General features: G+C 36.6%; 2 protein-coding genes across 2 annotated transcripts; both read left to right on the top strand.

The window, feature by feature from the left end:
* Positions 1-1,099: 1,099 nt before the first annotated feature.
* On the top strand, positions 1,100-6,370 carry LOC129419283 (fatty acyl-CoA hydrolase precursor, medium chain). Its single transcript, XM_055174371.2, has 13 exons — positions 1,100-1,260; positions 1,517-1,712; positions 3,276-3,414; positions 3,633-3,766; positions 3,878-4,031; positions 4,231-4,332; positions 4,424-4,525; positions 4,627-4,767; positions 4,967-5,041; positions 5,222-5,363; positions 5,444-5,593; positions 5,752-5,824; positions 6,146-6,370. The coding sequence occupies exons 1-13, from the start codon at positions 1,191-1,193 to the stop codon at positions 6,309-6,311; spliced, it is 1,644 nt and encodes a 547-aa protein (XP_055030346.2). The 5' UTR covers positions 1,100-1,190; the 3' UTR covers positions 6,312-6,370.
* A 4,103-nt stretch (positions 6,371-10,473) lies between these two features.
* On the top strand, positions 10,474-14,529 carry LOC129419285 (fatty acyl-CoA hydrolase precursor, medium chain). The gene is made up of 13 exons (XM_055174373.2): positions 10,474-10,630; positions 10,884-11,079; positions 11,299-11,437; positions 11,659-11,792; positions 11,903-12,056; positions 12,261-12,362; positions 12,454-12,555; positions 12,657-12,797; positions 12,987-13,061; positions 13,236-13,377; positions 13,458-13,607; positions 13,765-13,837; positions 14,307-14,529. The coding sequence occupies exons 1-13, from the start codon at positions 10,561-10,563 to the stop codon at positions 14,470-14,472; spliced, it is 1,644 nt and encodes a 547-aa protein (XP_055030348.2). The 5' UTR covers positions 10,474-10,560; the 3' UTR covers positions 14,473-14,529.
* Positions 14,530-14,722: the final 193 nt, after the last annotated feature.

The raw sequence follows: 14,722 nt of genomic DNA, 5'->3' as shown, positions 1-14,722 counted from the left end.
AAGAGGAAACATTAATACATTTATTCTATTCTTGTAAGTTTGTTCAGAAATTTTGGCTAGACTATCCTTACACAATCTTTTAGCTTGAAAGATACTATCTGCTATTACTCTGACTCTGCCAACAAATCTAAAGAGTATTTATTTAACTTTATTATTTTGTTTGGCAAATTTTTTACAATGTTTGTGGTAACCGTATAAGAGGAATAATTGCCTCCGGTCCTTTGAATTATTTGAAAATAATGCACACCTGCAGTGTAACAATTGTAACAATTCCTTATTGTGATGTTATGGTTGTGAAGTTTAGGCAGGATTAGACCTTTAATATATAGGGGCGGTTTCCCGGACAGAGATTAGCTTAAACCAGGCTAGGCCTTAGTTTAATTAGAAAAATATAACTAGTTTTAACAAACATGTCTAACTAAAAAAATTACCTGTGTGCATTTTGAGGCAAAACAAGGAGCACTGATGTATTTAAGATATGTCAGTGCAAGTTGTTTTCAGTTTGGACAGCTCTTACATTTATTTAAGTCTAGGACTAGTCTAATCCCTGTCCAGGAAACCGCCCCTAATGTGTTTTTAAATCTGTCTGTATAAGCTATGTAAGGAATACTTGACGACAGGCCATTGAATTATAAGAAAATAATGCACAAGTTTACACCGTTACACCGCCGTGTGCATTATTTTCAAATAATTCAAAGTCAATTATTTCTCTTATACCACGGTTACCACAAACATTGCTCTGGTGCCTATTCTTAAGACATTTGACAAGTTAGGTGTGCGGTTATCAGAAATTAATGCATACCCAAGGAACATCTATCAGCCAATCAGAATACATTATAAATTATTTACATTCAAATATGCATAAACCGATATTAGGCCTACAGCACTTATATAAAATATTAGAAGTATCCTACCAGCAGCTCTCTGTTGAATAAATCTCAATAATGTATGTTGTATGTAAAGATTTTTACAATATTAAGAGTTTACAGTATTACGTGGGAGTGAGTTCAATGTTTTACTGAATGGAGTTTGCTCTGCACATTGTGTACACAGAAAACAGTTTTGTTTTTGGGTTGTGTGGATTAGGTTAAAGGGCGATGTTTTGTAAGTAGCCCTGCGTGATTGATTTTATAAGGTCTTCTTTCATTTGAGCGATCAGTCTGTTAGTAGTCTTTCACTGAGTAAAAGCTATGTTAAAAAGAGTTTTGCTTGGCCTGTGCTTGGCACTGGTCCCTGTTTGGACTGCACCTACAGAGACAGGCAAGTATTGAAATTTATGGGTTTTTTTATAACAGTCTTTGATGGCGTTTGGCTTTGGTCTTGGTTTTACAGCTGAGGGTAAATAATCTCACACACCTGGAAAACAACAGTTGATTGAGAAAAATATTTTGACATCTCAATCATTTAATGTACATCTACATTTAGGCATTAAGCACAAACATTTTTATCCAAAGGCAGCAACTTTCAAAAAGGATCCAATCATGATTAACAAAATAAATCATTTCATTATGTGCAGACACTGGGCCAGTGGTCGTTCTGAAGCATGGCAGTGTACGTGGGCAATATACGAAAGTTAAAGGATCTGATAAAGTGGTTGAGAAATACATAGGGATCCCTTATGCCCAGCCACCTGTTGGCCCTCTCCGCCTGGCAGCACCTAAACCTGTAGAGGGATGGAAAGGCATAAGAGATGCAACCCAACACCCTGCCATGTGAGTATATATATATATATATATATATATATATATATATATATATATATATATATATATATATATATATATATATATATATATATATATATATATATATATATATATATATTTAAGCAATATCGCTCGAGTAGGAGTGTGATATAGCTCTATATCATCACGGATGTGATTAGGCCAGAGGCACGAGGCCGTAGGCAATCACAGCCGTGATGATATAGAGCTATATCACACGACTCAGAGAGCGATATTGCTATTATACAACAGTTCGACGGCACACGTTTGAAAAACGAAAACTAGAAAACAACAACAGAGTTATTTTAAAAACCTCTTTGTTTGAGAACTACTTCTTCCGCCACGGATTTGAGGGCGGCCAGAATGACAGGTAAAACTTTCGGCTGCTTTGAAGCTCATAACAACTCAATGGACGGAAAAGCCATTACTTTATATTACCGTTTCTTGGTCACAAAGTGTAGTTTTATGATTAGTTCAGTTGAGAATGTATATGTACTATATTTAAATCTGCAGTCGATTAGTAAAGATAGCGCCTGTTTGAACGTTTGCTAAGTGAGATTCGGTACGAATGAGAACCAAAGCATGAGCGGACGTCAGTGTTCACTCGCCCCGCTGACCACCGCCCTCTCTGGGCTACATCTCTGACAGGGATTCCCTGGCTCTAATGTCAGCCTTGTTTTTTTATGATCGTCAAATGAGATCAAATCAGCAGTAATTGGTGTCATGATCAAACTATTACTTGTTTTTTATTCATATTTAGTGTCTTTTGTGTTGTTATTGTTTTTGCGCGAGGTAAAAGTTAATAAAACTATACTTGTATAACATTACTATTGCTTTCTCATTTATTCTTAACGCGATACGAGCACTCGATTATTATTATTAAACTTTGTTCTTGTCAGTACTATATAAAACGTTTTTTTATAAGTGTCAGAGAGATGTTTTTGCATGCATGCTTATAAATATACCAGTGGCGATATCTCATAACATGTTTTAATAGTCACGTCACGATAAAGTAAATGATCAATGTCCACATTTAAAAGCTGCGGTGCTTACCTGCAGTTCCACAGTGTTTTCGCGTAAGAAATATAGCTCCAGAAAAACGAGTGTTTATATTCCTCTTTCCAAGCGTTAATCGTCCACACGATGTGACAAGACATTTCTCCCATTAACTTTAATGTAACATCCAAGAGCGCTGATCTTTGACGGAATAATAACTTCCGATTGGGGATTCACAGACTGATTTATGAGCTAGTAAACTAATGAGACACACGGAGAGGGATTCAAAACAGGGCGTCTGTGTTTTTCCATTCAGAGATGAGCCTGCTTAGGACCTCCATTCACTAGAATGATACGAAAGGTGAAGCGGTTACAGTGCCGTTATCAGCACAATATCGCATAGCTCTTAGCCAATCAGATTCTTTAGACTATTATTTTTGAGTTCATGTTTGGTGCACTTATACCATTGCATTATAGGTCATGTTAACAATCATTTAAAATAACTAAATCTTATTATTTTTATTTAAAGTCGAATTTTATCTTGTGGCAATATAGGTGTCTTCAAGACTTAAGAAGGTCCGCTATGATTGCAAAAGCCATGTCTTTGGATTTCATCTCCCCTGGAGTTTCAGAGGACTGTTTGTATCTAAATGTTTTCACTCCTTCTCAAAGATCAGAATCAGAAAAACTCCCAGTGAGTACAGAAGAATGACTTCTCTCAGTTTAGTATTTTTTTTACATGTTTACCACCTGTTAAAATATGCCGACTTATAACCTAGAAGGCAGCACTTTGTAAAACCAAACACTGTTTGCTTTCAATGTATTTTGTAACCATACCGTTAGCTTGTGTTTAATTATTAGCTCCCCAAACCTCTCCAACAAAATCCATAACAGATCTATGCAAACCAACAGGTCATGGTTTGGATTCATGGAGGAGGGTTAGACAAGGGCGGAGCTGCCATATTTGATGGATCCTCATTGGCAGCTTATGAGAACATAGTTGTGGTTGTCATTCAGTACCGACTTGGAATCTTAGGATTCTTCAGGTATTTATCTATAATAAAGAAGGTGTGAATTGACAAACATTTCTAAAAGAGGTCATGCAATTTGGACTTTTTAAAAATATTTTTAAAAATGTGTGTTCTTTCTGATTGAAGCACAGGAGATCAGCATGCAAAGGGAAACTGGGGCTTCCTAGACCAGATTGCATCTTTACAGTGGGTACAACAAAACATTGAGAGTTTTGGAGGGGATCCACAATCTGTTACCATAGCTGGGGAATCTGCAGGTGGAATCAGTACCTCTTTGCTGGTGAGACCCATCAGAGACTGTGCACATTCTTTAAATTGTTTGCATCACAGATGAATGCAGTAAACTGTGACTGTGGTTGGTCATGTAACCTTTAATATAAAAAGTACACACATTTTCTAAGGCAACTTTTAATTTTCTGTTAATTAAATATAAAGGTTTTACAGAAGGATTTATTCAACAGAAATCTTTTGTTCTGCTGACATTGTCTCCCATGGCCAAGGGTTTGTTTCATCGGGCAGTCTTTCAGAGTGGAGTTGCAACCTTGACAGATTTCTCCGTCAATCCTTTGGTGTCTGCCAAGGTAGATTGAAAAATACAACAGTAAATGTGTGTTTTATTAAATAATCTAATGTATCATTTTAATTGAAATGTTCGTTTATGATCTGTTTTAGAGAGTGGCAAATGTTACTGAGTGTGACTTTGAATCTACTGAACAGCTGGTCAAATGTTTAATTGAACTGAGTGAGACACAGATCATTAATGCAACAATCAAGGTAGTTCATCTTTGTAAAATAATTTAGGTGCTTATGTTAAAGCACTACATTGCTTGTTATAAAAACAGGAATTCATTTCCAAAAACAATTGACTTTCTTAGCACAAAGGTTTCCTTGGAGCGACGGTTGATGGGGAATTCCTTAAAGAGACACCAGAGAAGTTGCTGAAAAGCAAAGACTTTCAGAAAGTTCCAGTTCTTCTGGGTGTAACAAACCATGAATTTGGATGGGTACTCGCTTTGGTAAGCAATAATGTTTGCATGGAATTGTAGCCTAATAAGCGAAAGCACATTAGTTTGAACAAACAGCTGTCAAACAGAATTATAAAATCATTATTAACATTACATTTTTTGATTACTACACCATATAATAAACATTTCTATCACTTGACCCAAGCAAAAACTCATAGGCTACTGTATGTTTTACTCAATTTTGTTTCAGGCTTTTACTCCACCAGGATGGGAGAAAGGAATGAACAGAGAAACAGCAAAAGCAGTGTTAAACCTGTTTAACCCAGTAAATGTTTTTTGTTTTTTCTTCCCTATTTATTTAAAAAAATATTCTTAAATATTCCAGAATTCGAATACTTGGATAGGTTCTTTGGATAAGTGGAGGTGTGCTAGGGTTTGTCTCCCTCCAGTGGGCAAAGCACAAATATAGTAAATAGCTGTCTATGTGTCATCTTTTTTTCTGTAGGTATCAGGGGCCAATGAAATCATAATAGATAGATATTTAAAAGACGCTAAAACTCCGGAGGACATTCGCGATGCATATACTGAAATGATGGGAGATGTTTTTATGGTGATCCGCGTGATGAAAACTGCAGATTACCATAGAGGTTGGTTGCAAAGGCTTTACAGCCAGCATGGGTTTATTATTGATACATCTTTTTGATTATCCTATGTCATATATTCACAGATGCTGGGGTGCCTGTGTATTTGTATGAGTTCCAGCATGGGCCCAGTCTATTTAAAAATCTCAGACCTAGCTTTGTAAAGTCTGACCATGCTGATGATGTTGGATTTGTGTTTGGGTCTTGCTTCTGGAATGACCATCCCAAAGTCATAGGTATGCAGATCCTAAACATGCATAGTGACCTTTGGAGAATTATACTGGACTGTTAACTTTAAAGAATAACTACTGAATAAGTTTAAATAACTAAGTTTGCAATCACAAATGTATTTGCGGCAGTGTTTGTGGCAATCTTTATTCTTCATCATCCACAGGCACACCCACCGAGGAGGAAAACCAACTATGCAGAACAGTCATGGCATACTGGGCTAATTTTATTCGTAGTGGGTGAGTTAAGCTATATATCAGATTGTACATGGACACCTCAGCTATACTATTGTATCAAATCTGTTTTGCAGGTATGAAGATTTAATTAGGATCCTTAAACTTGTCAGACCTTACACCCAAAACATTTTCAGTAAACAAGCATCAAGTCTTTTTTTTAAACATATGGCTTCAAAAATGCTTACAATATAGCAAATATCCCTTAAGATAATAACTTAAAGGATGATTAGGGTTTGAACATTAGGGTTTGTTAGTTCAAATTGATCAGATAATCACTTTCTATAATGAGATTGTTTAAATAATGACTTTGTTGTTTTGTTAAAGCTCACCAAATGGACCTGGAGTGGTGCACTGGCCTGTGTATGACCAGTCTAAAAAATACATGAACCTGGGATTAAAGCAGTCAGAAGGTCAAGATTTGAAAAAGGACACACTGCACTTTTTTAATGTGGAGTTACCTCAAAAGCTTGCTGCGCTCCACACAGCCTGAGTCTTTACTTATAAACATGTAGCTAAGCTTCCACAATAGATATATCTAAATCACTTTAATTTTTGTTGCTATTGCAGTTATTTCTATATTTGCTTACATAGATTCCTGTTAGCTAAAAGTAAAAAGCTTATTTTGCAGCAGAGATCAGAATCAGAATCAGAATGAGTTTTATTTGCCAGGTGTGCACAAGCACACAAGGAATTTGTTGTGGTTTTCAGGAGCTCTTGGTACATACATACATATCAAGTGAGAACAGAAGGAACATTTTAAAAGTAAAACTAAGAAAGTAAGTAATAACAAATAAGTAAGTAAAATAAAAGAAATAATAATACCAATGTGGTATACATTTGGATCAGAGACATAGAGATTTGTATTGTATATACAACAGGATGAATAGAATATATATATATATATACACATGGAATTTACTCTCAGCAGTAAAAGTGAATACTAAACAGGGGTAATTGCTATGTTTAACAGTTTAAGCTGGAGATAGCGTTGGGGAAAAAACTGCTCTTATGCCTACATGTTTTAGTGCAAAAAGATCTGTAACTTCTGCCTGAGGGCAGTAGTGCAAAAAGGTTATGTCCGGGGTGACTGGGGTCTGTGATGATGTTACCTGCCAGTTTCTTTACTCTGGGGTTGTACAAGTCCTGAAGGTTGAGCAGGTGTACACCAATAATCCTTTCAGCTGTTCTGACAATCCGTTGCAGTCTTCTAATATCTGATTTGCTGGCTGACCCAAACCAAACAGTTATAGAAGTGCACAGAACTGACTCGATAACAGCTGAGTAAAACTGTGTCAGCAGCGCCTGTGGCAGGTTGAACTTCCTCAGCTGACGAAGGAAGAACAGTCTCTGAGCCTTTTTCACAGTGGAGTCAATGTGATTGTCCCACTTCAGGTCCTGAGAGATGATGGTGCCCAGGAACCTGAATGACTCCACTGCCTCCACAGTGCTGTTTATGATGCTGAGTGGGGAGGGTGCAGGGGGGTTTCTCCTAAAGTCTACTATCATCTCTACTGTTTTGAGCGTGTTCAGCTCCAGATTGTTAAGACTGCACCAAACAGCCAGCTGTTCGACCTCCAGTCTATAAGCAGACTCGTCTCCGTCCCGGATGAGACCGATGACTGTGGTGTCGTCTGCAAACTTCAGGAGCTTGACAGAGGGGTGTTTAGAGGTGCAGTCATTTGTGTAGAGGGAGAAGAGCAGTGGGGAGAGAACGCAGCCCTGAGGTGCTCCAGTGCTGATGGTGAGGGTCGTAGATGTGAGTTTTCCCAGCCTCACTAGCTGCTGCCTGTCTGGTAATCCACTGACAGATGGAGGTGGGTACAGAGAGCTGGGTCAATTTATTCAGGAGGGAATCCGAGATAATAGTGTTAAAGGCCGAACTGAAGTCCACAAACAGGATCCGTGCATATGTCCCTGGTTTGTCCAGATGTTGTAGGATATAATGCAGACCCATATTGACTACATCATCCACAGACCTGTTTGCTCGATAAGCAAACTGCAGGGGGTCCAGGAGGGGTCCAGTGATGTCCTTCAGGTAGGCCAGCACCAGTCTCTCAAATGACTTCAAAACCACAGATGTCAGAGCAACAGGTCTGTAGTCATTTAGTCCAGTGATTTTTGGTTTCTTGGGTACAGGGATGACACAGCTCCAGTGATCTGTTGAAGATCAGTGTGAAGATGGATGACACCTGCAGTGTGAAGATGGAGATGTCTAAAGTCTTAAATGTATGACTAAAATATAAGTTTTAACTTGCTTAAAGCGTCATTTTGGTAACTGTAAAATGCACATACTTCATTTTGTGCTATTGAATAGTTTTGAATATTGTGGAAAATAGCTGGATGTAAAATATAAACAATTTTGGGCTCGTGGTGAATAAACATTTATAAAGCACATGTTTCAACTTTTCTTCTCAATCTAACAAAATACACATTATTTAGATACATCAGCAAAAGAGTAAAACATTGTGTAAACAGCGAAAATGCGCAGTATACTGTCACGTTTTAGAGAAGTGACGTCACTGGGTCTCCCTTCCAACGCTGCTGATGTTGTGCGCATGCGCACACTTCGACCGGCAGCAGGCAGCCTGGAAAGCGCAACGCACTGAAGAAACGAAGCTTTACCTGGATCATCCATGCAATGAAGAGGAAACATTTATACATTTATTCTATTCTTGTAAGTTTGTTCAGAAATTTTGACTAGACTTGTACTCTCATTTAAACAAAACACCTATCCTTGCACAATCTTTTAGCTTGAGAGATACTATCTGCTATTACTCTGACAACAAATCTAAAGAGTATTTATTTAACTTTTTTATTTTGTTTGGCAAATTTTTTATCCATAAGCAAAAATGTATGGGCTCAATTCCAATTTTTTCACATTTCCTGATTGAGGTTGACTCACTGCTCACATCTTTTTGTTTGACTAACAATAAAAAATGTGTTAAGTTTTTGGATATATATAAAAATATATTTCTATTGACTCCAACTTAAATGCTAAGTAACACACCACATTACGGTTATTATTACAGCAGTATAGAACAATCCAGTTGCTGTTAAGGCTATAAATAGTACCAGTTATAAGAGATTACATTGAAAAGAGTTTGCCCTATGCATTGTCTTTGATAAGACTGGTATTTTGACAGGCACTATTTTAAAACGATGCCAAAGACAATGTTTAAAGCCCTACTGCAGAAGGAGTAATTGTTTTAAATTCTTCTGTGAAGAAATCTATGGTGCCACCATGAACCTGACACAGAAAGAAGATCAATCTTACTTCCTTAAGCTCTATATTTCCACATTCTGCATTATTTGGTATTGCAGTAATTCAGAGTATTGCTAAGCATTGTTTTGGGAGTTCCAGCTTTTGGATTTGTCTTGATTATCATCATTATTACATTAGTAGTTTTGCTTGACTCTAAGTCCTTAAACAAGCGGTCCTCTTGAGTCAAGCAGAGAATCATTTGTCTGCTTCAATTTAACTGCAGGCCATGATGAGACAGATTTAACAGAATTAAAAACAAAGCTTTGATTACACATTTTAAAACAGAAATGTAATATAATCATTTTTGTACCACGGGCCTGTTGGGTGCTTTGTTCTGATTGGCTGAGGAATGTTGGGTGTTGATTGTTTTTCTGTAAACCGCACACCTAGCCTTTTAAATGTCTTAAAAATGTCTTAAAAATAGGCACCAGAGCAATGTTTGTGGTAACCGTATAAGAGGAATAATTGACTCCTTTGAATTATTTGAAAATAATGCACACCTGCAGTGTAACAATTGTAACAATTACTTATTGTGATGTTATAGTTGTGAAGTTTAGGCAGGATTAGACCTGTAATGTATAGGGGAGGTTTCCCAGACAGAGATTAGCTTAAGCACGGCTAGGCCTTAGTTTAATTAGAAAAATATAACTAGTTTTAACAAACATGTCTAACTAAAAACATTACCTGTGTGCATTTTGAGGCAAAACAAGGAGCACTGATGTATTTTAAGATATGTCAGTGCAAGTTGTTTTCAGTTTGGACAGCTCTTACATTTATTTTAGTCTAGGACTAGTCTAATCCCTGTCCAGGAAACCCCCCCTAATGTGTTTTTAAATCTGTCTGTATAAGCTGTGTAAGGAATAATTGACGACAGGCCATTGAATTATAAGAAAATAATGCACAAGTTTACATCGTTACACCGCCATGTGCATTATTTTCAAATAATTCAAAGTCAATTATTCCTCTTATACCACGGTTACCACAAACATTGCTCTGGTGCCTATTTTTAAGACATTTGACAAGTTAGGTGTGCGGTTATCAGAAATTAATGCATACCCAAGGAACATCTATCAGCCAATCAGAATACAGCATTCAACAGACCCGTGGTATAAAGTAAAATTAATAAATTATTTACATTCAAATATACATAAACCGATATTAGGCCTACAGCACTTATATAAAATATTAGAAGCATCCTACCAGCAGCTCTCTGTTGAATAAATTTCAATAATGTATGTTGTATGTAAAGATTTTTACAATATTAAGAGTTTACAGTATTATGTGGGAGTGAGTTCAATGTTTCACTGAATGGAGTTTGCTCTGCAGATTGTGTACACAGAAAACAGTTTTGTTTTTGGGTTGTGAAGGGTTAGGTTAAAGGGCGATGTTTTGTAAGTAGCCCTGCGTGATTGTTTTTTTAAGGTCTTCTTTCATTTGAGCGATCAGTCTGTTAGTAGTATTTCACTGAGTAACAGCTATGTTAAAAAGCGTTTTGCTTGGCCTGTGCTTGGCACTGGTCCCTGTTTGGACTGCACCTACAGAGACAGGCAAGTATTGAAATTTATGTTTGTTTGTTTGTTTTAATAACAGTTTTTGATGGCGTTTGGCTTTGGTCTTGGTTTTACAGTTTGGCGGTAAATAATCTCACACACCTGGAAAACAACAAAATACTTTGACATCTCAATCATTTAATGTACATTTACATTTAGGCATTTAGCACAGACATTTTTATCCAAAGGCAGCAACTTTCAAAAAGGATCCAATCATGATTAACAAAATAAATCATTTCATTATGTGCAGACACCGGGCCAGTGGTCGTTCTGAAGCATGGCAGTGTACGTGGGCAATATTTGAAAGTTAAAGGATCTGATAAAGTGGTTGAGAAATACATAGGGATCCCTTATGCCCAACCACCTGTTGGCCCTCTCCGCCTGGCTGCACCTAAACCTGTAGAGGGATGGAAAGGCATAAGAGATGCAACCCAACACCCTGCCATGTAAGTATGTCTATATATATATATAGATATACACCTGTATACTATTATACTGCAGTACAGAATATATTCAGCTAAATTACTTTAGACTATTATTCTTGAGTTCATGTTTGGTGCACTTATACCATTGCATTTAGTTTCTAGGTCATGTTAACAATCTTTTAAAATAACTAAATCTTATTATTTTTATTTAAACTCGAATTTTATCTTGTGGCAATATAGGTGTCTTCAAGACATAAAAATGACCGAAATGGTTGCAAAAGCCATGTCTTTGGATTTCATCTCTCCTGGAGTTTCAGAGGACTGTTTGTATCTAAATGTTTACACTCCTTCTCAAAGATCAGAATCAGAAAAACTCCCAGTGAGTACAGAAGAATGACTTCTCTCTGTGTAGTATTTTTTTTTTACATGTTTACCACCTGTTAAAATATGCCGACTTATAACCTAGAAGGCAGCACTTTGTAAAAACAAACACTGTTTGCTTTCAATGTATTTTGTAATACAGTTAGCTTGTGTTTAATTATTAGCTCCCCAAACCTCTCCAACAAAATCCTTAACAGACAGATCTATGCAAACCAACAGGTCATGGTTTGGATTCATGGAGGAGGGTTAGTCTTAGGCGGAGCTGCCACATATGATGGATCCTCATTGGCAGCTTATGAGAACATAGTTGTGGTTGTCATTCAGTACCGACTTGGAATCTTAGGATTCTTCAGGTATTTATCTATAATAAAGAGGGTTTGAATTAACAAACATTTCTAAAAGAGGTCATGCAATTTGGACTTTTTAAAAATATTTTTAAAAATTCTGTGCTTTCTGATTGAAGCACAGGAGATCAGCATGCAAAGGGAAACTGGGGCTTCCTAGACCAGATTGCATCTTTACAGTGGGTACAACAAAACATTGAGAGTTTTGGAGGGGATCCACAATCTGTTACCATAGCTGGGGAATCTGCAGGTGGAATCAGTACCTCTTTGCTGGTGAGACCCATCAGAGACTGTGCACATTCTTTAAATTGTTTGCATCATTCATGCAGTAAACTGTGACTGTGGTTGGTCATGTAACCTTTAATATAGTGTGACTAAAACTGCACACATTTTCTAAGGCAACTTTTAATTTTCTGTTAATTAAATATAAAGGTTTTACAGAAGGATTTATTCAACAGAAATCTTTTGTTCTGTTAGACATTGTCTCCCATGGCCAAGGGTTTGTTTCATCGGGCAGTCTTTCAGAGTGGAGTTGCAACCTTGACAGATTTCTCCGTCAATCCTTTGGTGTCTGCCAAGGTAGATTGAAAAATACAACAGTAAATGTGTGTTTTATTAAATAATCTAATGTATCATTTTAATTGAAATGTTTGTTTATGATCTTTTTTAGAGAGTGGCAAATGTTACTGAGTGTGACTTTGAATCTACTGAACTGCTGGTCAAATGTTTAAAGGAACTGACTGAGACACAGATCATTAATGCAACAATCAAGGTAGTTCATCTTTGTAAAAGAATTTAGGTGCTTACGCTAAAGCACTACATTGCTTGTTATAAAAACAGGAATTAATTTCCAAAAACAATTGACTTTCTTAGCACAAAGCTTTCCTTGGAGCGACGGTTGATGGGGAATTCCTTAAAGACACAGCAGAGAAGTTGCTGAAAAGCAAAGACTTTCAGAAAGTTCCAGTTCTTCTGGGTATAACAAACCATGAATTTGGATGGTTACTCCCTGGGGTAAGAAATAATGTTTGCATGGAATTGTATATAGCGAAAGCACATTAGTTATCTTTGAACAAACAGATATCAAACACCTATCATTACATTTTTGGATTACTACACAATATAATAAACATTTATATCACTTCATATGTGCATAGTGAGACCCAAGCTAAACTCATACAGTATGTTGTTCTCAATTTTCAGGCTTTTGCTCCACCAGGATGGGAGAAAGGAATGAATAGAGAAGCAGTAAAAGCAGTGTTGGACCTGTTCAACCCAGTAAATGTTTTTTTTCTTCCCTATTTATTTAAAAAAAAAATCTTAAATATTCCAGAATTCATACTTGGATAAGTTCTTTGGATTAGTGCAGCCATGCTAGGGTTTGTCTCCCTCCAGTGGGCAAAGCACAAATATAGTAAATAGCTGTCTATGTGTCATCTTTTTTTTCTGTAGGTACCAGGGGCTAATGAAATCATAATAGATAGATATTTAAAAGACGCTAAAACTCCGGAGGACATTCGCGATGCATTTACTGAAATGATGGGAGATGTTTTTATGGTGATCCGCGTCTTGAAAACTGCAGATTACCATAGAGGTTGGTTGCAAAGGCTGTACAGCCAGCAAGGGTTTATCATTGATACATCTTTTTGATTATTCTATGTCATATATTCACAGATGCTGGGGTGCCTGTGTATTTGTATGAGTTCCAGCATGGGCCCAGTCTATTTAAAAATCTCAGACCTAGCTTTGTAAAGTCTGACCATGCTGATGATGTTGGATTTGTGTTTGGGTCTTGCTTCTGGAATGACCATCCCAAAGTCATAGGTATGCAGATCCTAAACATGCATAGTGACCTTTGGAGAATTATACTGGATTGTTAACTTTAAAGAATAATACTGAATACGTTTGAATAACTACGTTTGCAATCACAAATGTATTTGCGGCAGTGTTTGTGGCAATCTTTATTCTTCATCATCCACAGGCACACCCACCGAGGAGGAAAACCAACTATGCAGGACTGTCATGGCATACTGGGCTAATTTTATTCGTAGTGGGTGAGTTATATATCTGAGTTATAAAATCTGTTTAGCAGCTATGAAGATTTAATTAGGGTCCTTAAACTTGTCAGACCTTACATCCAAAACATTTTCATTTTCATGCTTCGAAAGGCTTACAATATAGCTCCACTTGAAATATCCCTTAAAATTATAACTTAAAGGATGATTAGGGTTTGAACATTAGGGTTTGTTAGTTCCTTTAGTCATTTGAATTACATAATGCACCATTCATTTTCAAATGCATTCATCACTGCTAATCTAGCAATTCAGTACTGTATGGGATTTTATCAGTTTAAGAACAGAACTGTAAAACATTAACAAAAAAGAAAATGAATTAACTAAAAAGATTAGAAAACAAAAAACGTCTTTGATCTGTCTGTGCCCGTTTAAAGGTCTATCAAACGGATCAAATAATGACTTTCTATAATGGGATTGTTTAAATAATGACTTTGTTGTTTTCTTACAGCTCACCAAATGGACCTGGAGTGGTGCACTGGCCTGTGTATGACAATGATAAAAATTACATGAACCTGGGATTAAAGCAGTCAGAAGGTCGAGATTTGAAAAAGGACACACTGCACTTTTTTAATGTGGAGTTACCTCAAAAGCTTGCTGCGCTCCACACAGCCTGAGTCTTTACTTATAAACATGTAGCTAAGCTTCCACAATAAATATATCTAAATCACTTTTATTTTTGTTGCTTGCAATTATTTCTATATATGATTGCTTACATGGATGCATGTTAGCTAAGCAGAGATGCCTACAGTCTTAAATGTATGACTAAAATATAAGTTTTATCTTGCTTGTAGCGTAATTTTGGTCACTGTATAATTCACATACTTCATTTTGTGTTATTGAATAGTTTTAAAAATTTGTAAAATA

This window comes from Misgurnus anguillicaudatus, chromosome 15, assembly GCF_027580225.2.
Source record: "Misgurnus anguillicaudatus chromosome 15, ASM2758022v2, whole genome shotgun sequence".
Classification (NCBI taxonomy): Eukaryota; Metazoa; Chordata; class Actinopteri; order Cypriniformes; family Cobitidae; genus Misgurnus; species Misgurnus anguillicaudatus.
This window is presented reverse-complemented; position numbering and strand designations above follow the sequence as displayed.